Genomic DNA, 25,211 nt, shown 5'->3' on the forward strand with positions numbered 1-25,211 from the left:
GCTCTTATGCCATAGTCCTGTGGTCCTCAACCAGAGATGATTTTGCCTCCAAAACACATTTGGAAGTGTCTTTAGAAACTTAGATTGACACCTCTAGGGAAGTGTGACAAGTACCCAGTGTGTGAGACTAGGGATGCTGCTCAACACCTGGCAATGCACGAACAGGTCCCTGCCACTGGGTGTGCAGAGTGGGGAGTCCCAGCCAGTGGACAGGATGATGAGCAGGTCCCAGTACATGTTTCCAGGTACCTGGGAAGAGAGGGCCCAACACAGGGGATGTGCTGGTCCCATAAAGAGCAAGAATCTCATTCCTACTTGGCTTCCCATTTCCATGAGGCTGCAAGGCTTGCCCAGAAAGAGGAAGAAACACATAATTCAATCCTAGCATATTTTCCCCACTAAAGTATAATTTTCATCCTTCATCCAAGCCCAGGGAGTTCGTGAACTCATTCACTTTGGGTAATCGTCTCTTTGCTGCATGTCATGATTACCATCACTATTGAGAAAACTTGTCTCTAGGTCAGTGGTTCTCAACCATGGTTCCCTGGTACAGCAATATTAGCATCCCCGGGGAACTTAATACAAACACATATTTTCAAACCTATGTGGACCTAATGAATCAAGCACTGTGGGAATGGTGCCAGCAATCTGTGCTTTCACAATCCCTCCCAGACTCTGATGCATGCAAAAGTTTGAGGATCACCATGTAGTGCTTGCCTGAACCCCAAAGCAACCATACCTTCTGCCCAGTCTGATGGTTACTCTTCACTTCCTACTCAATGTCTGTAAGAATGAGAAATTACTAACTCTAGGTAGATGTTTCAGAGGCCTGACTGAAGCCAGATCTCCTGAGGAACAGGACGGAGCCTAGCAATTCTTGCATTCTGACTCACTTATGATGGTTTTGCACTGGATGATCTCTAAGTCTGGCATCTGCAGATGTTTTACTTCCATAGTTAGCACAGTTAGTGTTAGATCATCACCCATGCAGACTTCAGCCCAGAGAGGAGCTGAAAGTTATTAACCATCACAATCCGACAGACACAGGCTTCTGAAGCTTAAGTGGTATTGTGTGCAAGTTTTCATGTGTGTATGTGACTTGCTCCTAAGAATTCCTATGGCCAGTCAGAGTGTCACCAAATTGATAACAGAATGTGACTTGGTAAATTTTAAGAGTGAAGATGATGTGCCAATGGTATGCATAACAGTCAAAACATCATTTTCAATATAGATAGATAGATAGATACATACATACATACATACATACATACGTAGAGACATAGATATAGATATATGGAAAACCAGTAAAGTAGAAGGGGAATGTAGGGGAAGGGGAAGTTTTAGGGACTGAAGTGAAGCAATGGATATTCTCTTCTTGTATGATTATGTGAAAATGGACCCCGATATTATGTTTAAATATAATGCACTAATAAAAACATAAAATATAACTCTAGAACTTTTAAAATAAAAAAGATTGAAAGTGATCTGTCAAAATCATGTGGAAAGAAAACTATCCAATGCTATAAAATAACTCAACTATGACTAAGATTTTGTCTTGATAGAGATGAAAATGAGAGAATTTCCAAAGAAGTCTCATTTGAACTGAGGCTCTGAGAGCTTCCCTTACTGTGCAGCCTACCTACCAGTTTCCACATGCACCATGTTGCCCTTCACCCCCAGTAGCAGGCAAGGCAATGATGGAAGAGTATGAGGTGTCAAATATTCTTAGTCCCAATGCTGTTTATTTCTTTATCCAACAGCTTTACACTGTGTGAAAAAAGTCTTCATCACAGGATCCTGTACCCCCACTGGTCCACATTGTCTAGAATGACAAAGACACAGCATACAAGAATGATAAGTCTTGTTTTTTAATTCATATGGCTTTATTGGAAGAATATATATTAAGGTGAGTTTTAAGCTCAAGACATATGATAGCATGAGATTGTGAAAAAAATATGTGGGGGGAATTAGGAAAGAAATATGAGCTCAAGGAGTAAAAGGAAAGATGTTCAAACCCCTCCTCCTGGAGAAAAACTTGTTTTTGTATTGTTGTTTTTTTTTTCCTTTACATTTTTAAACATTTGCTTAGGGGTAATTGCAGATGAGCATGCATATGCAAGAAATAACACAGAGAGACTCACACACTCTTTTCTCATTGTAGCATGTCACAAATGTAGAATATTTTAACACAACCATGATATTAACACTAATAACATCAAAATACACAGCGGTTCCTTCACCCAAGATCCCTTGTATCACCCTTAAACAGGCAAGCCCACCCCTCATTTCCTGGGGCCTGAAACCCAAGAACCAAAATCTATTTACGTTTTTTACATTTTTTCACATTTAATCTGTTATCTAGAGTATAAAATTATCTGTGCAGAAACAATGGTGAGTGGACACCTCTGGGGGGCTTTCTAGCCCAGGTCTTTGGTAGATGTCGTGGACAATGAGCTGACATAGAAGCAGGATCCGACATATAAGAGCAATGTTGAAGCTGTGCAGGAGCAGAACATTCTGTGGTTCTATGGCACAGTGGGGAGAAAGCAGCTACTAATAATGCATAGTATACCTCAGAATTCTTAGGAGAAGATTTGGAATGTGCTCAACATAAAGAAATGATTGGTGTTTAAGGCAATGAATATACCACTCTCCTGAGTGAATCCTTGCCTCATGTATACATGGATCAAAACACATTGCACTATAGATATACATAAAGGTGAAATTCACTGTGGTGTATTCATATAAGCACATAGCATAGTTTGGTCAATTCCGTGTTAAGCTAATTTTTAAATCACTACACAGAAATAGAATGATAATTGGTAGAATTTCCCCCAGGGGAACAGAGGAAGAAAGTGAAAAGCGACAGGGAAAATACTAGGGACCAAAGTAGAGGAAATGATATCCCATGCCTGTATGATTATACTAAAATGACCCTCAACATTATGTATAATTATAATACACTAAAAATTATAATGCATAAATATGCAGCTCATAAATATGTAAAGTATTGTGTCAATCAAAAATTAAATGAATTATTCTTGTAAAACACAATGACCAGATTTTTGTTTTGGATTTTTTTATAATGTGATGCTGAAGACCCAATCAAGGGCCTCACATTTGCAGGGCAAGTGCTCTACCACTGAGCCCCAGCCTCAGCCTGTGACCAGTCCTTAAAAAGCACTATGATGATAAATTCTACATTATCAAGAAGAGGAGGCAATATCATGATGTTCAAAGGAATGATAGAGGCAAAAGAGAAAAACCTACCTCACATTTACCTCGACTACACATTGCATGAATTCCCTCAGTCGTCAAATCTACTTTTCTTCCCTGGGCATGGTAAAACTCATGACTATTTTAACAGTAAAATGAAAGAAATATCACTCAATAAAATACGCCATGGAAGAAGTAATTATTCTTAGAAAATCCTTGATGGTCTGTGACATAAGTGGTAATTTTCAGACATTTCTATTTCAATATTTGGAATAACTGTGGGGAATCAGACAACCACAAAGTGAAAACCTGTTGGATATCAGAGAACAAAGCCTAATAAAGAAGTTTGGATGTTCAGACAGGTGGACATCAAGGGCTGAAAACTCCAGGAAGCAAAGAAAAGGAGATCTACCATCCACCATCTCATCAAAAACCTCAACACTGGCTCTGGGGCTCTGCGGCCTATAGTCACTGGCATGTGCTTCTGCAGCCCTGGAAATGGATCATTTTATATTTTCCCTCCAAAGAAACTTTTCAGGGCTCTCTTTACATCTTTATTCCTCAGACTGAAGATGAAGGGGTTCAGCATGGGGGTGACCACAGTGTACATCACTGAGGCTGTTGAACTGGAGTGTGAGCTGTGGGTTGCAGCTGAGCTAAGGTACACACCTAGGCCTGTGCAGTAAAATAAGGAGACCACGGAGAGGTGAGATGCACAGGTGGAGAAGGCTTTGTACTTTCCTTGAGCAGATGAGATTGCACAGATGGAGGACACTATCTTGGAGTAGGAGTAAAGGATTCCAGCAAGGGGACAAGTAACCAAGAGCACAAGTGCAAAATACATCACCACGTCATTAAAGAAGGTGTCAGAACAGGCAAGTTGAACCACCTGGTTGAGTTCACAGAAAAAGTGGGGGATTTCTAAGTGTGTGGGGAAAGACAGGTGCAACACCATTAAGCTTTGTAGCAGGGCATGCAGCACACTCAGGATCCAGCACACCAGAACCAGCAAACCACAGAGCTGGGGAGTCATGACTGCAGTGTAGTGCAGGGGGTGGCAGATGGCCACATACCTATCATAGGCCATCACAGCCAGAAGGAAGTTGTCCAAACCTACAAACAATGTAAAAAAGTACATTTGACTGATGCAGCCTCCATAGGTAACGGCCTTGCTCTGTGTCTGGATGTTCACCAGCATCTTTGGGATGGTGGTGGAAGTGAAGCAGATGTCCACAAAGGACAGGTTGCAGAGGAAGAAGTACATGGGTGTGTGCAGGTGGGAGTCTGAGATGGTGGCCAGGATGATGAGCAGGTTCCCCAGCACAGTGACCAGGTACATGGAGAGGAAAAGTCCAAAGATGAAGGGCTGAAGTTCTGGGTCCTCTGAAACTCCCAGAAGGAGGAAATCTGGAACTCCTGTATTGTTTCCTTTTTCCATGTGATGGATGTGACTACAGGAAAGAGAAAACTGTTACAGCTTTTCACACATATAGACACTACTGTTATGGTTGAAGTGTTACAATTTATCATGGGTCTGGTAATACTAGGGCATCCCTTTTGCCAATATTGAGGAGGAATTCCCGTCTCTCTCTATGGCTTTCCCCAAGAATTCATGCATTTTACTGTTTGAATGAGAAATTTCTTCTCACCATGGAAGAGTACTGGCCTCATGGAATGAGTTGCTGGCCTCATTCCAGGCACTGTCCAGCCCTCAAAAACCAAAACTCCTACATCCCAATGATGGGCAAAGAACATGTACACAGTGGCAAATCACAGGTCTAATATATTTTTTTGGAAATGATATATCACATGTATTGGCATATGTGCCAACTCACTGAATAGTACATCAAATCAATCAAATATGTTTGGTCCTTCGAATATTAATTATAGCTTAATAAACCTGCTTTAAACAAAATAATCATGTAGTATGTCTGATGATGAAGCACTTATGATAAAAAGAAAATCAGTTATAATGCAGACAACAGGTAAGCAGTTGTATTTAAGTGTGTGTGAGTGTGTGTGTGTTTGTGCAAGTGTGTGTGTGTGTGTGTGTGTGTGTGTGTTTCTGGGGATTTCAGCCATACCCTTGTATATGCTAAGCAGGTGCTCTAGGGCTCTCGCACTGACTCACACCCCCAGCTCCAGGACTGTTTTTAATAGGTGACCAGAAGTTCAGTAGAGAATGTGACAATTGAACAGAGTCCTCAGGGGATCCAGCAGGAACAAGCAGGCCAGCAAGCATTACTACCTGGCAGAAGGAATTCCCAGTGAAAAGGCCCTGTGACAGGAGCATGTATAGGAAACCCAAGGGCATCAAGCAGCCAATATGAACAGGTCAATGAGAAAGAGGGAGACTATCAGAGATGGTGTCAGAAGATGTTGAGGAAAGAGGTGGCCTCCCTGCTGGAGCTGAATCTGCCTGAGAAGGGAGGCCTTCCTCCCCACTACATCTTCGCATATTATTAATTTCCTTCCCAGCACCCATTGAATGGAAATGGACATGCTACATACTACCCTGTATTGTTGAGTTGATCTATGTACTATGACCATCACCTTGGAATATCTGAGTCCCAGAGCCCTGCCCTGAAGATGGCACATATGCACACACCCCACACTGTCACCACTGTGGCCTCTGACCTTCACACCCCACTGTTAGGCTCCTAGTGTATACAATGCAACCTGGCCAGATCAAATTGTCTTTGCCCTAATGCAGAAATGGCAGCCAGAACACCCATTTTGTAAGCCTCCCATGGACACATAAACATGCAGCCATTACCAATATGGTAAATGCTAGATTACTCTCTGCATTTAAAGAAACGCATATGGAGGGAAATGTCAATAAACAGAAAAATAGTGGAATGAAAAGGACATGTTGCTAGGGGAGTGAGGTAATAAGCCCGAATGTTCCCTGAGAGACCAAGAGGAAGAAACCACTCCCTTGGTTCTGGGTGTGTTCCAGCCCAGGGTCTGTCTCCTGGGCACCCTGCAAAAATAAGAAAGGGGCAGAAATAAACACCTCCAAAGTAAAAAATAGCAATGCCTTTATGATTTCAAAGTGGTACAGAAAGGACACAAAGATAAAGTGATTAAGGAGAATAAATTAACAATTCACAAAAGGATCCATAAAGTACAAGGAAATCTTGTCTTGTTGCTATATGAAGCAGGAACTCTTGTTTTCTCTGTGCCTCTTCCAGACCTCCTTGACCAAAGGGTTTTGCTATGATGGCTGAGGAATCCTCTTCCTCACTTCTCTCCTGTGGCACCTGTTCTTTTTATTCTTGGGTTTGGATTTTAATTGTCTATTATTTTTTCTTAACAAAGCCCCTGGGTGCACTCAGGCCCTGGTTCTGGTCTTCATCCAACAAGCAGATGTCTCCCCACTCATTCTTTGCAAAACCACACATGTAATGACAGTCCTGTCCCTTTGTTTCCTTCCTATGACTGGGAACACTGTGTTATAACACATGCATTTCACCATACTCAGTCTATGACCTTATAAAACCAGATCCAGGTGAGCAAAGACTTCACCTATTCTGTTCACCTTCCTGTTCAGACAAAGATACAGAAGTCTGTCTGCAGTTACTAGAGAAAAATGTAGGAAGGTAGTAAGTTCTGTAATTCAAAAACTGCCAGGAGAATGCAACCAGGTTCCATGGGACTGCTTCTAAGCAACTGTGTTCAACAAGCTGAATGGAGCCTCAAACGCTAGTGGAATCCAGGTGGCAGTGTTGCTCAGTGGTAGAGCATTGGTTAACATGACCGAGGCTCTGGTTCCATCCTTTGCAATGCAAAACCAAAACTACCTGGAACAAGACTAACAGGAGCAAGTCCAAGATACCAATGTGAATTAGTAATTAAATCCACAAAAGCTTTGGCATATCAGAATATAACATGTAATGTTCCTATAATATCATGTTGTTAATAAACTCCAAGCTGTCACTTGTTGAGTGGATAAAGAATTGAGCCTGAGTATATGTGAACATTTCATATATGACAAAGTTTCATTTCAATTTAGTAGAAGATTTGATTGTGGAAAAAATGCTCACATAAATGTCTGCCTGGAAGAAAATGAAGTTGGCCCCCTTACGTTAACAGTAACCGGAGAAGATAAGACCTAAGTGTAAAAACCACCATTGATTTTAGGTGAAAAGCTACAAATTATATAAAAATCTACACTGAGCAAGAACCTAGTAAGGCAAGAAACTCAGACATAAGAAGACAGATATGTACCAGTAAAAAATTTTGAATGATTTTCATGGTCAAAAGTACTACCTGAGAATCAATGGATAAACAATAATTTGTAGAAATCACTCAAAATACTGATCCTGGTAGAAAATGGACAAATAAGAGTAAAGGGACACCAAAATATTTGCTTAAGCTTCGTAATAATTTAAGAAAACAGCAAGAAATATTTTATCCACAGCCCCCATCCTTAGGAAAAGCTCCTGAAGAGCTGTTTCGTAGGTTGTGGTTAGAATTTTTAAACAGAAAAAAGAGAACTCTCAAAATTAGGTAGAACAGATGTGAATCTGGACCATGTACAAGAGAGATCATCTGAAGTCAGCTACAAATACCAAAAGGAGAGAAACTCCTTAACTCAAGGTCTCTTGATCTCCTGAATATTGACATTCTGGGGCAAGTTAAATCTGAGAGGCGGGTGCTGGCCTGTGCATTGTGGGAGGGTCAGCAACACCCCTGCGCTCTCATGACCCCTCCCCTGAGTGACAGATGAAAGTGTCTGTGAAACTTGCTCTGTGTCAAGGAGGGGGCATCCCTTCTGGTTGAGAATCACTTGTTTGAACTTAACAATAGCAACGTATTTTTTGTAACATTGATATAGCAGTGAATTAGTGAGAACCAGTATGAAAGGCATGGAAAGTAGGAGTAGCACAGCCCCATTATGAAATGCTGTGCATCCTTAGAAATACCTAAACTGCACTGATCTGGTCATCTGCAGGAAGTCCACAGGAATTAGAGTGAGAAGGTGGGGGACCTTGAGGAGAGAACAGTGCACCAAATGAGAGAACAGTGAGGAGTGCACGTGATTTTTCTCATGCATTTCCATAGAAAGTATCGGAGCATGTATGTACACATACTACAGAAAGAAGAGCTTTAAAAGAGACTGATAACTTACAGAATAGAGAATGATAGCATTGATTAAATTAGTATACGAATGGGATAGGCTGACAGATCCAGCTCCATGAGAATATTATAGGCCAGACTCTAAGGGAAATGACCAAATACACTCCACTTTGCTCTGAGCCTCCATGTAATTTAGGAAATAAGCTTCTCCCATGGGAACACCCTACCTCTGTACCCTTCAACAGTTACTTAGAGCAACATATTTAACAATACACAATGACAATTCCTATGTAAAGAAAAATTGCTCTCTTTTGATTCCTATTGCTCCTAAACAATGTACCTTGTGAACAGTGATTGTGTGGATTTTAGTAACCATTATTTAGTTTGTACCTAGGTAAGGGTCATTTTGACCTGCTTCTCCCTCTGTTGATGATCTCATGATGTTAGTTTGTAATTTTGAATCATAGCAACAGACACTTTTGATTGATGTGATTTTTGGTTTAAGAAGCCCTACAACCCTATGGTCAGGGCTATTCTCCCAATAGCCATTTTTTGGACCATTGTGTGAGACAGTCAGCCAACCGGCTTAACAAAGACTCTTAAATTTGGACTTTTCAGTGTTGATTGGTGTGTTCTTCAGTTGTGCCTCATAACATTTGGAGGCCCCAGCGAGATCCTCTCTGCCTGGTGGGTAACCACCACTCACCACAGACCTGGGAACTCCTGCAGAGGGGAGAGGCCACAATGATGCTCCTAGGGGAAGGCCTCTGAGAGACGTTCCTGAGTCCCAGGCTGCATGGTCTGTGGGGCCCCGCCCCAGGACTGAACTAAATTCTCCAAGAGTCACCTGTTTCTGCACCCTTGAGTGACCAGTAAGTCTGTTTCTGGCGGATTGGTATCTGAGGACTCTGAAGAAAGCTGGACGCAGCATTACTTTCCCAATCTAGGACTGGCAAGACCTTACCCAGGCCCTCAGGTCAGGAATCAGGAGTGGCCACTTGTCATTGTCTTTGGTGTCTTGTCTGTTCTGTTTGTTCGTCTTTTTCTGTTTTTTGTTGCCTTGAGTGTGGATGTGGGTCAGTCTCCCTCATGTTCATCATATACACCCTTCAATGCATATTGACAAGTTTCCAGGAATTCAGAGAAGGGCCGCTGATGACAGGACCTGCTGTGACTTCTTTTCTCTCTCTAAATTCTGTGAGAGAGAATGACCAACTTTCGAGGTCAGATGGCCCCTCAGGGGACCACCAAATTGTCTTTAGGCAGCCTGAACCATCTGATCAAATGTTTTATAGTCAAATTTGGAAAACGTGGTTAAAAATATTTTTAACCATTTCAATAAAGCTTACATTAAAACATAAACTGCTGCCAACAGGAACTTCCAACTATTGGATTTGGTCCACCAAAATGCCAGGCTAAAATTTTGATGGCTGCTTTCCAAGAGACCAGAAAAATTGGTTTAGAACAAGACCCCAACCTGAGGGGCTCTCCCAAGGAGACCAATGGAAGCAGCTCCCTTGCTGTCTCTTTGAGAAGCTCCTTCAGGGAGGGATAGGGCATAACCCTTGTCTATATTCTCTTAATTCTTTTTCATCTCTGATGAGAAGGGACCACATTAGGATGGAGGCCAAAAAGACTTTTAAAATTCTGTCTTTTTGAGTTCATAATTTCGATCTGGTGAGCCTAGGTTAATTTTTATCAGAACTATTTTCCCCAACTATAAGGTTTTCTTAATGCTCTGTTTAATTCTGAGACCAGTTTACAAGGGTTAACTCTCATTCTAATAGGTTTTAAAAAATAAGCTATAAGGTGTTTGTGCATCTGTACTTCATGTATGTGTACACCTGTGTAGTGTCATGTCTACATATATTTGGTAACAAAATTGACATGTGAACTCATAAATTAAAATTTAAAAAAATGGATCCAAATGCTTTTGATTCACGTGATTTAAAAGGTTTTAAATTGGGTAAACAAAAATATGGCTTTCGGGTACTAACAGTTTTGTTTGCAGATGGTCAAAAATAATAAAATGTGAATTTAATAAAATGTCTAGTATCCATTGTTTCTAGATTTTTCGTCAACAGGAAAGAAATGACTGATATGGCCCAATACACTTCTCTGATACCTCAGTTTTTAAAAAATAACTAAATTAGATTTAACATATATGGGATTGATCAAGGATGTGTTTGTTAGAGATATCTGATTGGTTTAGAGAGTTAAAATGCTGACTGTTAAATATAACACCAAATACCCTTAACTTCTTAAATTCCACAGGGTAATATATTTAAAACATTTTTGGTGTTTTCATGAATTGGTAAATAAAAAAAGGTTTTAAATTTAATTTATGTTATCACTGAAAACATGATTACTAAAAGTATTAACAGGTATTATTCTATATAAAGGGTCCAAAAGTTTCAACTGTATTTAAATAGAGTTCCATAAGTAACAAAGTATTTCATCAGATTAAAATGGAGTAATTTATCTAAATTCATAAATTTATAAGGGTTGTTTCGGAATACAAATTTTAAAAAAGGGGATCAACAGATTAAAACATTACAAGGTTTTAGACATAAAATATATTTAGTAAAAATGTTTCTAGATAATAATGTCTTTATCTGATAAAATAAAATTGTAATACAGCTAAGTAAACAGCAAGAGAGTCCAATTAAGAGATTACAAAAGTGTAAATTAAGGATAAATTTTAAAAGTTTTATGTGTACATATAAGTAACACAACAGTTAAAACTATTCAAGGTTTTTTCCTAAGGTCAAATATTAATGTACTGATACAAACCAAATTTCAGTCCATATGCTAAAATGACCAATGATTCTTAAAACATTAAGTTACTCTTAATATTGTATCTATTAAGTTTTATTCTCAAGAGCATCTAATCTTAAAAATTGGGGGTTTGTACAACTCTGGTTAAACAGCAACTGTTACTGTATTGTACTACATAACAAAGTCTAAATTTTCTTTAAAAGTAAACATGGTTAATATAAAAACATCAATGTAGTTATGATTCTATTACTCTTATTTATATATTAAAAGTGTTCATATCTTCCAGGTATACAAGTCTTTAAAAGGTTTAAAAGAACATTTTATCAAGTTGGTGTTCTCCAACCTAAAGTTATAATGGTAAATTTCAACTTACCAAAATAATAAATTTTATTGGGGATTTATTTATATCATTTAATGTTCTGTAATTGGACCTGAACCTTATGTTACCTCTGCACTGGGATAAAAATGTAAATGTATTTCTGTAAGATAATGAAAGTTTGATCTGTTTAGAGGTTAATATCATGAAACAGAAAAACATTTTGCCACTTTACTACACAAAAGGAAAGTTAAAACCTCTCAACTTTCTTTGATTCATGTTTTAGGTGTAATATCATACTGTGTTAATTAACCTTTGTATAGACTTAGGAAACAATATATGTAAACTTTATAAAATGATATTTAAAAAAGATAAAGATCAGCTTCAGAACTAGACTGCTTACCTAAGATTTATGAAGAGCCCTGCTTACCTGAGATGAGGCTCTGCTTCCAACCTTACTACATATTACGATGGCTCTAAAATAAGTCAGACTTCAGCAAATTTAAAGTTAGATCCAAAAGATTGATTTGGGCTCAGGATATAGCTCAGTTGGCAGAGTGCTTACCTCACAAGCACAAGGCCCTGGGTTCAAATCCCCAGAACCACAAAAAATAATAATAATAAAAGATTGATTTTGTTGTTATAAAATTACTGTGATCTCAAACACAGGATATAATATATACCTCAGCCTAAATTTAAGGCAGCTCTTACACAACTAAATAGGTTTTTACTGTTGTTAATTCCATTTTGTATTTTCCTTGTAAACTCTGTAACTGTTGACTGGTTAATGTTTTACAGAGGTACTGCTTCAAGAACAATCTAAATTAATTTGAGATAATAAGCCATCACCAATAGGACAGATAATATAGACCCCAGTTTAATAAAAGTTGGTAAATAACTATAAAGTCATAGACATTAAAGTAAAAACCCAGTACTCTTACTGTATGACTGGTGAAACTGACTTGCTGGATGTTTAAGATCAAAATTTAAAGATTGAGATTAAAATAAAGGGGTCAAGACAATTCGTATTTGGCTGTTGCCCTCAGAGTCAGCCTAAACCCAGGGAGCTTTACAACTCTGGGCCACACAACCTTCTGATCAGGGAGACCACTAGAGGATGAGTAGCCAATCCGTGCACTTATTGCAGAGGGGGGTCCTTGGGAAAGGGAGACATCCCTAATGTTTCCAAAGGAAGCCGCCTCATCAAGGAGACCCCACCTAGTGAATGGCACTAAAGGAACTAAGAAGCTTCTCTCAAGTTCCCCAAGAGTAACCCTGTGGGAACTCAGCTGACATTTAACAGCAGATAGGAACAAGGTCAGTTTGCCCAGCTTGATATTAAATATCTAGCAAAAACAGTTAAAACCAAAACAGAGTCATTCCTGGACATTTTAAAAACTAAACAATAGTTATTTTAATGTAACTTGAGATGTACACTTGTGTTAGCCCCACCAAAATAAGTAAAACTAAAGGTGACAAAAAGATTCTTAGACAAAAATGCCTGATAATTATCAAAAGAAACTGCCAGTTATAAGTTTATAGTCAGTTTAAGGCCTACAGATCTTTCTAATCTCCAATACAGGAAGACTTAATCAATGTTTGCTAGTATGATTCTCTAACCCTTAGTAACAAAAATAAAGGGCTCTCTACTAAACAAAGAGATTATGCCAAAAAGAAGATATTTTATAAAAATCTGATGACAGTAAGTAACTTAACTAAATGTTGTGCTTACATTCCTGATAACTCTGACAGAGATAACATTTACATTTGAGGCCTTATCCTCTCCAGCCTTGTTAGACCTTGTTAGACCTTGTTAGACCTTTTCATGTAAACAACATCTCAGCTCTTCCACCTCCTGGTAAGAGATTATTGATTTCTATCATCTTCATAATATTCATTGACATGTTCCAGTTGCTATTTATTTTGTACTCATGGTTCTTTTTTTCTTTCATAAAACAAGACTTTGCCCCTAGAAAGATCCAATTTCTAAAAAGGAACTTTTTACTGCTTGCCATATCCCACAATGCCCCCTCTCAGCTAGAAGCAGCAAGAGCGGTCATCACCCTTTTCCCTTACAGCAGTAAAAAGTCCCTAAAATTAGAGGGGTAATAATACAAACTTTAAAAGACAGTCCATATAGATAGGTAAATTGGGTTAAATCACAAAAATAAGGGCCAGTTTGGGTCCAGAAAGTTGGAGGTGAATGAACTCTGAGAGATTAAAATGTTAATGCTTCCAGAGCACTTCCTCCACCCTTACCAAGAACCTGCTCCTGTTCAAACCTGTTGTTAATTCTCTCCAACAGGTTCAACTTAGGAGAGAACCAGCCCCAAGAGACCACTGATTTCTAACACCCATCACAGTCAGAAGATTATGTCTACATCAAATTGTTCCAGAAAGGACTAACACCCAGCTGAAATGAAAGGGACCTTACTCACAACATGGACTTATCACATCTGAGTTTAGACAACAGAAAAAGGGATATCTCTCAGAGATCCCAACCACTGTCTAAAGATAAGACCTAAAAAATATTAATTGTGTTTTTTCTCTTACTTGGACTGCATCAGGAATAACTCCATGCTTGGCCCTTCAACTTTTTGAGATTACCAAATAGGATGAATTCTGTGTTACTGTTCACTTCTTTTCCCAGGTGTATGATGGGGAAGAAAGAGGGAACATATGAGACTCATGCATTGATCTAAATGAGTGGCCCCTGTCTTAGTCCCCCTCCTAGTAGAAATAAACATAGCCAGCTACACAGCTATAGGGACCACTACACTTATTACAGGAAACCAAAATTTCAAAACCTTAAGTAGACAATATACGTAAACTTAAATAAATTTTAAAAACTCTATAAGTCGCTGAAAAATTCCCTTGATTCACCTGCTGAGTTAGTTTTACAAAACAAAAGATGGTTAAATTTGCGGTTTTTAAAATAAAAAAAAATATGCATGGCCTTAGGGGAGACCTATGGTTTCTGTACTAACCACTCAGGTGTCATTCATGATAGTTTATCTTTGATTTAAAAAAAGGCTCAAAAAAGATTTAAAAAAAAGTTGAAAACCTGAGAAATATTGGTATCAAAATCTGTTCTCTTGGTTCCCCTGGTTAACTACTCTAATAACCACAATGGTGAGACCTCTCATCCTAGTTACGTTGGGACTTTTAATCAGGCCATACATGATAAACTGTTCAACTAAATATGTTAGAGATAGAATCCAGTCTGTTAAGCTAATGGTGTTGCACACTCACTACAATCACCTGTGCACCACTAATCAATCAATGATTTGATTATGTAGAAAACCAGTGGGGAATGTGATGGGCTGACAGATCTGGCGCCACGAGAATATTTAGGCCAGACTCTGAGGGAAATGACTAAACAGACTCTATTTTGCTCTGAGCCTCCATGTTATGTAGGAAATAAGCTTCTCCCATGGGAACACCCCACCTCTGTACCCATCATCAGTTGTACTTAGTGCAACATGTTTTACAATACAAAATGACAATTCCTATGTAAAGAAAAATCGTTCTTTTGATTCCTATTTCTTCTAAACAATGTACCATGTGAACAGTGATTGTGTGGATGTTAGGAACAATTCTTTAGTTTGTACCTAGGTTAGGGTCATTTTGACCCACTTCTCCCTCTGTGGATAATCTCATGATGTTAGTTTGTAATTTTGAATCATAGCAAGTCACTTATGATTGATGTAATTTTGGTATAAGAACCCCTACAACCCTATGGTCAGGGCTGTTCTCCCAAAAGCCATTTTTGGGGGCATTGTGTGAGATAGTCAGCCAGCCAGCTTAATGAAGACTCTTAAATTTGGACTTCTCAGTGGTGATCGGTATGTTCTTAACTTGTGCCTTATAAGAAGTATACTGCTTTTATTCTTTAAAGCAATGAGTTTATGGATTTTTTGGTCTTAAAATTTCATTTGATAATCAATTGATTCATATGGCTTGTTTTTCGTTTACTTTGGCTGGGCTGAGTGTCAAACCCAACACCTTGTGTATGCTAAGCAAGCTCCATATAACTGTGCTACAACGGCTATCCAATTTTGTAAATTGATACACAAAACCTGTACATGTTAATAGGGTACAATGTGACAATTCAGCACATGTATTCAATATTAAATGCACAAATCAGGATAATAAACATTTCCTTCTCCTTAAATATTTATCAATTCTCTGGTGGGAAGCTTCTAATTTTCTTTTTCTAATTCTTTATGAGAATATATAATTAAAAGATGGTCTATGTTTTTTAAGTAATTTTATGCTTTTTCTTATGAATATGAAAATCATAACAATAAAACACAGAATAAAATGTGCTATAACTATTGCCCTGTGCTGTAGGAACTCTGAATTTATGGTCTTGTATAAATGTGTATTGGTATTCACCAACAACCCCTGCTGTCTCTCCTACACACTTCCTGCCCTCTACTGATCACTCATTCTAATTTTCACTATTTTTAAATATTTTCATTTTTATTTGGATATATTCATTGTGTGTGTTTATTGTACTCATGTGACATTTCAATACAAGCATACAGTTTGCAATGACTGAAACAAAATTAAATGAAAATCTAAAACATCTAAAAGAAAAGTTATAAATTCTTAATTATTTAATAATTTCAACTTGTTTCCTAACTCAAGATTAAATTGCCAAAACCTCACAAATACTGCAATAGGAAGGAAATCCGCTAAATTCCATGCTAGTAACAATGTTTAAAGTCTTAATGAGATTTATGTAAAGATAAGTGTATTCTAATATACTTGATACAAATAAAACGAGCTTTAAACAAATAGGAAAGAGGCACAAAAGCCTTCCCAGGGAGGCTCGAAGCTAATACCTCTCTGGGAAATGTACCTAATCCCAAGATGTAAAGGGACACAGTAAGCAACCACAGGAAGGTGAAAATGAGTTGGAAATACACTTAGAACACGAATACTAGCAACAGAGAAGCACAAGAACCTTAAAGGAAGAACTGACAAGTAAAGAACATCAATTCCTGGATTCTTTCAGAAAAAAAGTGCGGAAACATAATCAACTGATAGTTTTGACTACACCAGGTTCATAAATTTTCACACACTCCCCAAAATATCTCTACGTACACAAGGGACAACTGAACTAAAAGGCAAACAGGTAATTTGTGTGGGGGAAAAACTCCAGTATTTTGTAAGAATACATTGGAATATGAGGGAAATACCCTGCATTGTCTATGCAAAAGTCTCGTGGGAGAGACTGTGCAATATGGAGGTAACTGGCAAGCAACCCCACCTGCATGTTCAGCCTCAGAGATGTGCAAATCATTGCACAGTAAGGCTCTTAGACATACTTGTACTCAGCTGTGACATAATGCTTTCCATGTGAATACCAAAGGGAGAAATGATACTATCAGAAGTGCATCCATGGATTTCTGTTGCATGATATTTGCAAGAACCGTGATGTGGATTCATGCCAACAATACACAAACATAATCAAATATTTCCCGTCTAAGTAAACACATATCAAAATACACCATAACATGGCTGTTTTTCCCTACTCCCTAAATTGCAGAGATACTTGGACCTCTGCTCTATCTCTGGGAGCACTGGACGCCTCCCTCCCATCTTCTCTTCAGCCTCCATTAGCTCCATTTCATGGCCAGCAGTGAACCCTGTGTTTATCAGTGCAATGCTCACTTCTCAGCCAAGTGTCATGAATCAATGCAGACTTCTGAGTAAATCCTCAATCAGGACAGCGAGCAGCCACAGCAGCCCTGCTTTGTGCAAGGTTGGCCTGGCTCTCCACTGACCTCAGCTAAAGAGTCTTGGATTCCATTCTCTCTGATGATCTCCTGCAGTGTCCACTGAGGTGTCCGACTCACCTGGAGACCAGCTCTGAGAGGAAGGTTTCCCTCTGGAAGTGCAAGGTCCTGCCTGTGTGGGCTTGATGGTGACTGAATTCTGTCCCCAGAAAACACAGCAGGAAGGAGTCAAGTGCTGGGCTCCTAGGCAGACCAAAGACCTCAAAGGACACCACCATATCCTGTCCTACACAAGGCTGTGCACTGAGGGACCACATCAGAGCAGAGAGTCACAGCTCCGTATTTCTGCTCACTATGCTCATTTCCCTCTTATTCCCCTGAGGGACACTAACTTGGAAAGACAGAAGATTCTTCCCTGCTGATTCACTGTTCGCAAGAGACATGATTATAACCAAGTTAATCCAGTTTTTATTGTTCCTCCATGGATCCACCTGCCTTCCAGAGGTCCAGCCTCCTGTCTCTTCACACTCCTTTGACTAAAAGTGTTTTCTAATTCTGACACTGATGAGCTCATCTTGACTGCTGCTCATGTGTCTTCAAAGCATGGACCTGTTTTGGGCAAAAAGCACTGATATACCAGAAAATAGCCATTCCTCTTTAACAAGGGTGAGAACATGGTCTAAAGCCATGGGCATATCACGTCATGTCTTCATGGTCCTTTCCCAACACTGCCAGTAAATTTCATTTTTTTACTTTTATGTGATTTGTTCTTTTTATATATACATGACATACACATATTACAAGTACGTGGAATATAACTTATTCTAATTAGGATCCTATTCTTGTGGTTGGGGCAGAGAGGGGAAGAAGAGAAGTCCATTGGATTAGACAAAGGGAATGAGGGAAGGGAGGAGAGGGAAACAGGAAGAACAGTAAGATTAACTGGACACACTTTCCTATCCTTGTGTTTGAATACACGACAAGGGTAACTCCACATCACTCACAACCAAAAGAATAGGAAATTTATTGTTTTTACACGTTAAGAGCTCCCATTCAGTCCCTCATTTTGAAATATTTATTAAGAAAAGATGTACTTAGTTCTTATTGTGCACCATAATCTGAGATTAGCACCTGACAAGAATTCTGCAATTTCATTTTTACTAAGGTCTATTCTATGCAATCTCTTCTGTGTAGTGATACTTTTGTGAACTCTGTCCACTGCAGATCTTGGGCTGACCAATGCTGTTACATTAAGGAGAGATGGGACCTTCATTTGAATTCTGGCATGGCACTTACTCTTCTCAAATAAGGGCCTCTGGTTCTCAACTACATATGTTTTTCCCCTGGGGATATTTGCAATGTCTGCAGCATGGTACTAAACACCCACAGCAGCTCCCCACACAAAAAATTACCCTGCCCCCACATGGCAGCCTTGAGGAGGTGATCCAAACCAATTCTAGACCAACCTCATCATTCAGAAGACTTACCAGGGATGCAAGTTCCCTTGCAAATTGTGAGCTCATGGATCTCCTGAAACTCTGTAATCTAACAAAGTCCAAAGTGGTCCTGGTACTGCAGGTCCTGGTCTGTGGATCTCACTTTGAGTAGCAGGCTGTGATGCTCTGTGGAGTCTGGTGTAGGTGATTTTAGGTCTTCTCCTCCCAAATCATCATTGTATGTTATTCCTGAAGGAAATGCATCTACTCAATCTAGAGACAGTAATAATTTCTTGTCCAGTTATTATTATATAGTCTTTTATATTACAGGGGAGTGAAGCCAGAAGTGATCTACCAGTGAGTTACACAACTGGATCTTTTTGATATTTATTTATTTATTTATTTATTTATTTATTTATTTATTTATTCTGAGCCAGGGTCTCCCTAACTTGCCCAGGTTGGCCTCAAAATTGCCACCTTCTATGCTCAACCTCCAAGTCAGTAGGATTAAAGGTGTGCACAACCATTGCCAGTTAATAATTCTACATTGATGCTCTTACATGGCAACTAATGTAATTCTGAAAAAGACACTTCAGTAGGCAGAATAATGATCTCCTAAGGATTTCTGGAACCTAATTCAAAGACAGTTTAAATATGTTGGATTAAAAACAATAAATCATTCCTTTCCCTTCTAATGATTTATTATTGTGTTGTGGTTATATATAACAGTGGTGCTCATTGTCACATACTCACACTTGCATGGAGTAGTATTTGCTCCAATTCAGGCCCCAGGACTTCCTCTCTTTGCTCTGCTCCCTCTCCTATTTCACCTCCTGCACTCTCCTGGTCTTCCCGCTATTTATTCACTGTAATTATTTGGTGCTTTATAGGCAGACACGAAGGTGGAATTCACGGCAGTGTGTTCCTGTGTAGATATGGCATATGTGGGACGATGATCTCCCTTCCCCCTCCCTCCTACCCACTCCACTGTCCATTCCTTGACTCCATTATTCTCCCTTCTAGTGTCATGCTATACCTTTTTTATGCCTCATTTCTCTCCAGCTTCAACAGGTGAGAGAGAAAATTTGACCCTCGATGTTCTGAGCCTGACTTATTTCATTTAGCACAATGTTCTCCAGGACCATCATTTTCAACAAGGCCATAATTTCATTTTTCGTTATGAGTGAGTAAACCCTCATTGGGCGTATATACCATATTTTCTTTATATATCTTACTGTTGAATTTTTTTAGACTATAATAACCTGTAGTAGAGTACACTAGTATAATAAAGATGAATTTTCATGAAAAGCAGTTATATTGCTGACATACATGGGAATAATAATGCAACACAGAAAAATGGTGGCCTCAGATTTCGCTCCAGTAAATTTCAAAAATTACCTGATGTGCCCAGTGCTGCTGTTTCCATAAACACAGCAAAATACATGACTGTTTTATCAGTGAAAGAGAAAAACCTTCATCAATATGACATATTTCATGTGGGAAGAATGTTTTTGTAAGAAATATTTGTTCTCTGTAACATAAAGATTTCCTCTTTCAAAGAGAAGTTAAACGGACAATGTGCACAAACAGTTGACTGTCAGAGTATCCGAAGGCTAGATAAAGAGAGCTGGTTACATTACATAGAGGGTGAAACCAGAATCATGTCAACTCCAGGGGTTAACAGAATGAAGAGGTGTCACATTCACAATCAGATTAAAACAACACAACTCTATCTGAGTCTGAGCTGCCTGCAGTCATGGGCAGGTGCCCCTGAATCCCAAGGTAAGAGTCTTTCATCATTTCCTACCAAAGAGCCTTCTCAGGGCCCTCTTTACATCCTTATTCCTCAGACTGTAGATGAAGGGGTTCAGCATGGGGGTGACCACGGTGTACATCACCGAGGCTGTTGTGCTGGAGTGTGGACTGTGGGTTGCACCAGAACTAAGGTACACACCTAGGCCTGTGCCATAAAAGAAGAAGACCATGGAGAGGTGAGATGCACAGGTGGAGAAGGCTTTGTACCTGCCCTGAGCTAATGAGATTTTACAGATGGAGGGCACTATCTTGGAGTAGGAGTAAAGGATGCCAGTGAGGGGGCCACCTCCCAGCAACAGGTACAAAATACCTGACCAAATCACTAACCAAGGTGTCAGAACAGGCAAGTTGGACAACAGAAAAAGTGTGGAATTTCTAATGTGTGGAGAAAGTCAGACTCAACACCATTAAGCTTTGTATCAAGGCATGTTGGAGACTCAGGATCCAGCACACCAGTACCAGCAAACCACAGAGCTGGGGATTCATGATGGCAGTGTAGTGCAAGGGGTGACAGATGGCCACATATCTGTCACAGGCCATGACGGTCAGGAGGAAGTTGTCCATCTCTACAAAAATAAAGAAAAAGCACATCTGGGTGATGCAGCCTTCATAGGTAATGGCTTTGCTTTGTATCTGGATGTTCACCAGCATCTTTGGACTGTGGTGGAGGTGAAGCAGATGTCCACAAAGGACAGGTTGGAGAGGAAGAAGTACATGGGTGTGTGCTGGTGGGAGTCTGAGATGGTGGCCAGGATGATGAGCAGGTTCTCCAACACGGTGACCAGGTACATGGAGAGGAAAAGTTCAAAGGTGAGGGGCCATAGTTCTGGGTCCTCTGAAATCTCAGAAGGAGGAATTCTGAAAATCTTGTATTGTTTCCTGGTTCCATGAAGTGGATGTGACTACTGGAAAGAGAAAGAATATATGACTACTTTCAATGGTTAATTTGAATTGTCCACTTGATTGGATTAAGAGATGTTGATGATTAAGAGGCTTCTGGGTGTGTCCATGATGGTGTGTCTAGGAATGATTGAAATGTGGGACAGGAACTGAAGTGGAGTCCCTCCCTAAGCTTGGCCAGCACCACCCAATAGGAAGGAATAGAAGCTGGAAGAACCAGGAAGCAGATGCAGATGCAAACTTGATTCTTGAATGGTTTCTTGATTGCTGCTTCAATCCTGTGAGGATATCAGACTCTGGTTTTTCAATCTTCTAAAGAAGACTCTGCCAGTGATTCTCCAGGTAGATTCTGATGCCTTGGTCTCAGAACAGGGAAGCACTCTTGATCTTTCTTGATCTGGGTCTTCTATGTCTTGGACTTTGCAGCTGCTGTTTCATCCAGCTCACCAGCTATAGATGGCCATTGTGGACTATCCACCTTCTGCCTGTGTAAGACAATATAATAAATCCCCTTTTTATATCATACTTCCTATTGATTCTGTTCCTCTACAGAATCCTGACTCATACACTGCTATTCACACACATCACAAAATGGATATAAATGTTACATTTCATATTTTCCTGTAAAGAAATTAATTTCTGTTTTGTTTCTGGGTCCGGTCATCCTAGGACATCCCTAAAGCCATTACTGGTTAGGAATTTCTGTTTCACTCTAAGCCTTTCCAAGAGTTTCTCCTTAAACCTTTAAGGAGAAATTGCTTCTTACCATGAAGGAGCATAGGTGGAGTGCTGGCTACGTTCCAGGCACTCTGCAGGCCTCAACAACCAAAGCTCCAAATCCCAATGATGGGCAAAGAGAATATGTATGTAGCCTTCCTCTTTGTGCCCAGGATCTGGCCTATATTTGCATTTCCATATGCATATTAGCATTTCCGTAGGCATAACTCATATTGTACACTTTAAACTCATGTGGTCCTTTGGGTATTACTTACAGTTCAACAAAGCTGTTCAAAAAAGAAATCATGATATATCATGCCAAGAGCTGAAAGTGCCCCAAATGGAGAGAATAGATAGAAGGTGCTGTTTCGTGTGTGTGTGTGTGTGTGTGTGTGTGTGTGTGTGTGTGTGTGTTAGGCTAGGTGTAACTCCAGGTTGTTTCTGTGCTTGTAGGCATTCTACACTAACTGATATTGCCCTCAGTCTCTGAGGTTTCTATTTTCATGGTTTTCCATACAGTAATTAAAAAGAAACTTAGAGAACTGAAAAGCATATTATACAGCATGCTGAGAACATCAACATGAAGAGTAATGAAGTTGACCAAGACTTTGGCACACTATTACAGAGCAGACAATGTTTCTATGACATTATGGCAGATGATAAATGCTCAGCTATCACTTGTCGAATGAACCAGGAATGAAGTCTAGTGTACATGGACGTTTCAAATACAGAGTTATGACCCCTTCTTTTGGACAGCAAACAATCTCTCCAGATACTGCTCAATATCCCCTAGGGCAGAAATATCACTAATGACTGAGAATCACTCTGAAATTCACAATAGCAAAATACTTTTGAAGGGTTGATATAATAGTAAAGCAACAATTTAAAAACTAAGAAAGACCACAAAGAGAAGTATGGATAGCATAGTCCCATTGTGAAATACCATACATTCTTTGAAACATCTAAAGGGTGTTGTGTTAGTTGATTTGAAGGAACTCAGCAGACATCTTTCAGAGATAAGGAAAGAGGGCACAAGCTAGAACAGACCACAACCAAAGAGAGGGCATGACCAGTGTGCATAGGAGCCTATGCCTGCATTTGTATGAAGAGTGTATGAGCTTGTCATTATGCAGAATAGGAAGAAAAGTTCAAACATAAACTGAGAACTTACAGGAAAACATAACGGCAGTGCTAGTATGTTTGGTATAAGTATAGTTTTTTATTTAATGCAGTTTATGGATTTTTTTGTTTCCAATTTTTATCTAATATTTCACATTGATTATTTATTATAGTTTTCTATTTTCGTGGGCCCTGCTTTTTTGGTTTTTTGTTTGTTTTCATTTGCATTGAGGGGACATAAACACAGGGCTTTGTGTATAATAACCAAGTGCTCTCACTGAACTTCACTGCAAATTGTTTTTTTTAACAGACAAATAAGTGTACATACAACGGGGTGGAGTGTTATAATTCAATTCATGTGTGAAATATGAAATGCTCAAATCAGGGTCATAAGCATTTCCCTCTCCTTAAACATTTAGTCAATTCTTTGTGTTGGGAACTACCTAACTTCATTTTTCTTATTTTTTTGTAAACATGTGTTATAAAACTGTTATAGTATTTTGGAGTAATTTTCAGTTTGCTTCTTAGGATTATAAAATAATTTTAGAGATAAAATGTATAAGAAAAGACTTTACTGAAAACTTCCCAGCATGTGGTGGGACACAGGAGCCCTTCCTCCTGTGCCTGTGGACTGCTGTGGTTATCAGGCCTCCCTGGCTCCTCCCCTGCCTTTCCTGCCTCTGCTGACCACCAGCTTACATTCTACCACACTGAGTCTTCAATGTTCTCCTGTTCTTTATTAAAAATGCCCTCTGTACATGTTCATGGGGTTCCATGTCACTTTTCAATACATTCATTCATCACACACTGATTGAAACAAAATGGAATGAAAACTCTAAACATCCAATGGAAAGTTTGGAAATAGGATTTATTTAATGATTTCAACATGGGTTACAAATTCAAGACTAAATTGCCAAACAAATGGAAATAGCACAAAATGATGGAAGACCTATAAACTATGTATGAAAATATGTAAAGTTTTAATATTGGTCATTCAAAAATATGTATGTTAAAATATGCTAAGTAAAGATCAAATGAGCTTCCATCAAGAGGGAAATAAGCATGAATGCCTTTCAATGATGCCTAAAGATGATGCCTTTCTGAGCAATGCACCTGAGCAGAAAAAGACAAAACACGATCAGAAGCAAAAACAGAGATGTGAAAAGAAATTGGAAATGTGTATCTAAGGTGATGTAGCATGAGGGATGCATGAGAATATTCACTACCTTTTCTAAAGCAAATGTTCATAAAAGAAAATATCACATTAGTCACTCAATACATTCCAAAAAACTGCAAACAAATACAGTCGATTGATAGGCTTGGACTTACAACAGTCATAATTTTTCAATATTCCTCACAAAAATATTTCTACATACATGAAAATCAGCAGTCTGTAAAAGAAAATGAAACTTCACCAATCTTTTAAATAAATGCATTGGAAAATGAGTTGGGGATAAAACCTGCCAGTATACAATAAACTGGCATAAACCCTCAGTAATTAGAAGTAAGTGCTCAACGAACTCACAGACACAGGCTCAGATATATAAACCATTCCAAAGTAAGTCTCCTAGGTGTATCTCTATTCAACTGTTAAATTGTTCTTTAATGAGACAACAGAAATAACACGTTAAAACATACATCCCTTCTTGTGTGTGTGTGTGTGTGTGTGTGTGTGTGTGTGCATATGTATACATAGATCAAACTTCCCTTATCCATTCACCTGTTTAAGGGCATCTAGGTTGGTTCAATAGTTTATTAATTCTGAAGCAAAATAAAAAAAAAATTTCTCCAATTTGCTGCTGCTTATTCACAATGAGGGTGGGGGAGATGGAAGAGCAGTTACATTATATTAGGTAGAGGGGGGAGAGGGAGGGGAAGTGGTGTGGCGGAAGGAATGATAGCAGAGTGAAACAGATATTAATACATCATGTACATACATGACTGCCTGAACAATGTGATCCTACAATATGTGCAATCAGAAAACTGAGAGATTATAATCCATTATGTATGATGTACCAAAATGTATAAATCCATTCTACTGTCATGTACAACTAATTAGAACAAATGAAATATTTTTAAACAATA

At 39.0% G+C, this 25,211-nt stretch overlaps 1 protein-coding gene and 1 pseudogene across 2 annotated transcripts; both read right to left on the bottom strand.

Moving 5' to 3' along the window:
• Positions 1–3,724: 3,724 nt before the first annotated feature.
• Positions 3,725–4,654, bottom strand: LOC306645919 (olfactory receptor 7A10-like; the record flags this gene model as incomplete). Its single annotated transcript, XM_079114099.1, has 1 exon — positions 3,725–4,654. One exon carries the CDS (start codon positions 4,652–4,654, stop codon positions 3,725–3,727), a length of 930 nt encoding a protein of 309 aa, XP_078970225.1.
• A 15,717-nt stretch (positions 4,655–20,371) lies between these two features.
• Positions 20,372–21,444, bottom strand: LOC306647115 (olfactory receptor 7A10-like; annotated as a pseudogene). Its single transcript has one exon. The product of its transcript is annotated as an olfactory receptor 7A10-like (transcript).
• Between the last annotated feature and the right edge of the window lie 3,767 nt (positions 21,445–25,211).

Source organism: Sciurus vulgaris (assembly GCF_902686455.1).
Source record: "Sciurus vulgaris genome assembly, chromosome: 16".
In the NCBI taxonomy this organism is placed as follows: Eukaryota; Metazoa; Chordata; class Mammalia; order Rodentia; family Sciuridae; genus Sciurus; species Sciurus vulgaris.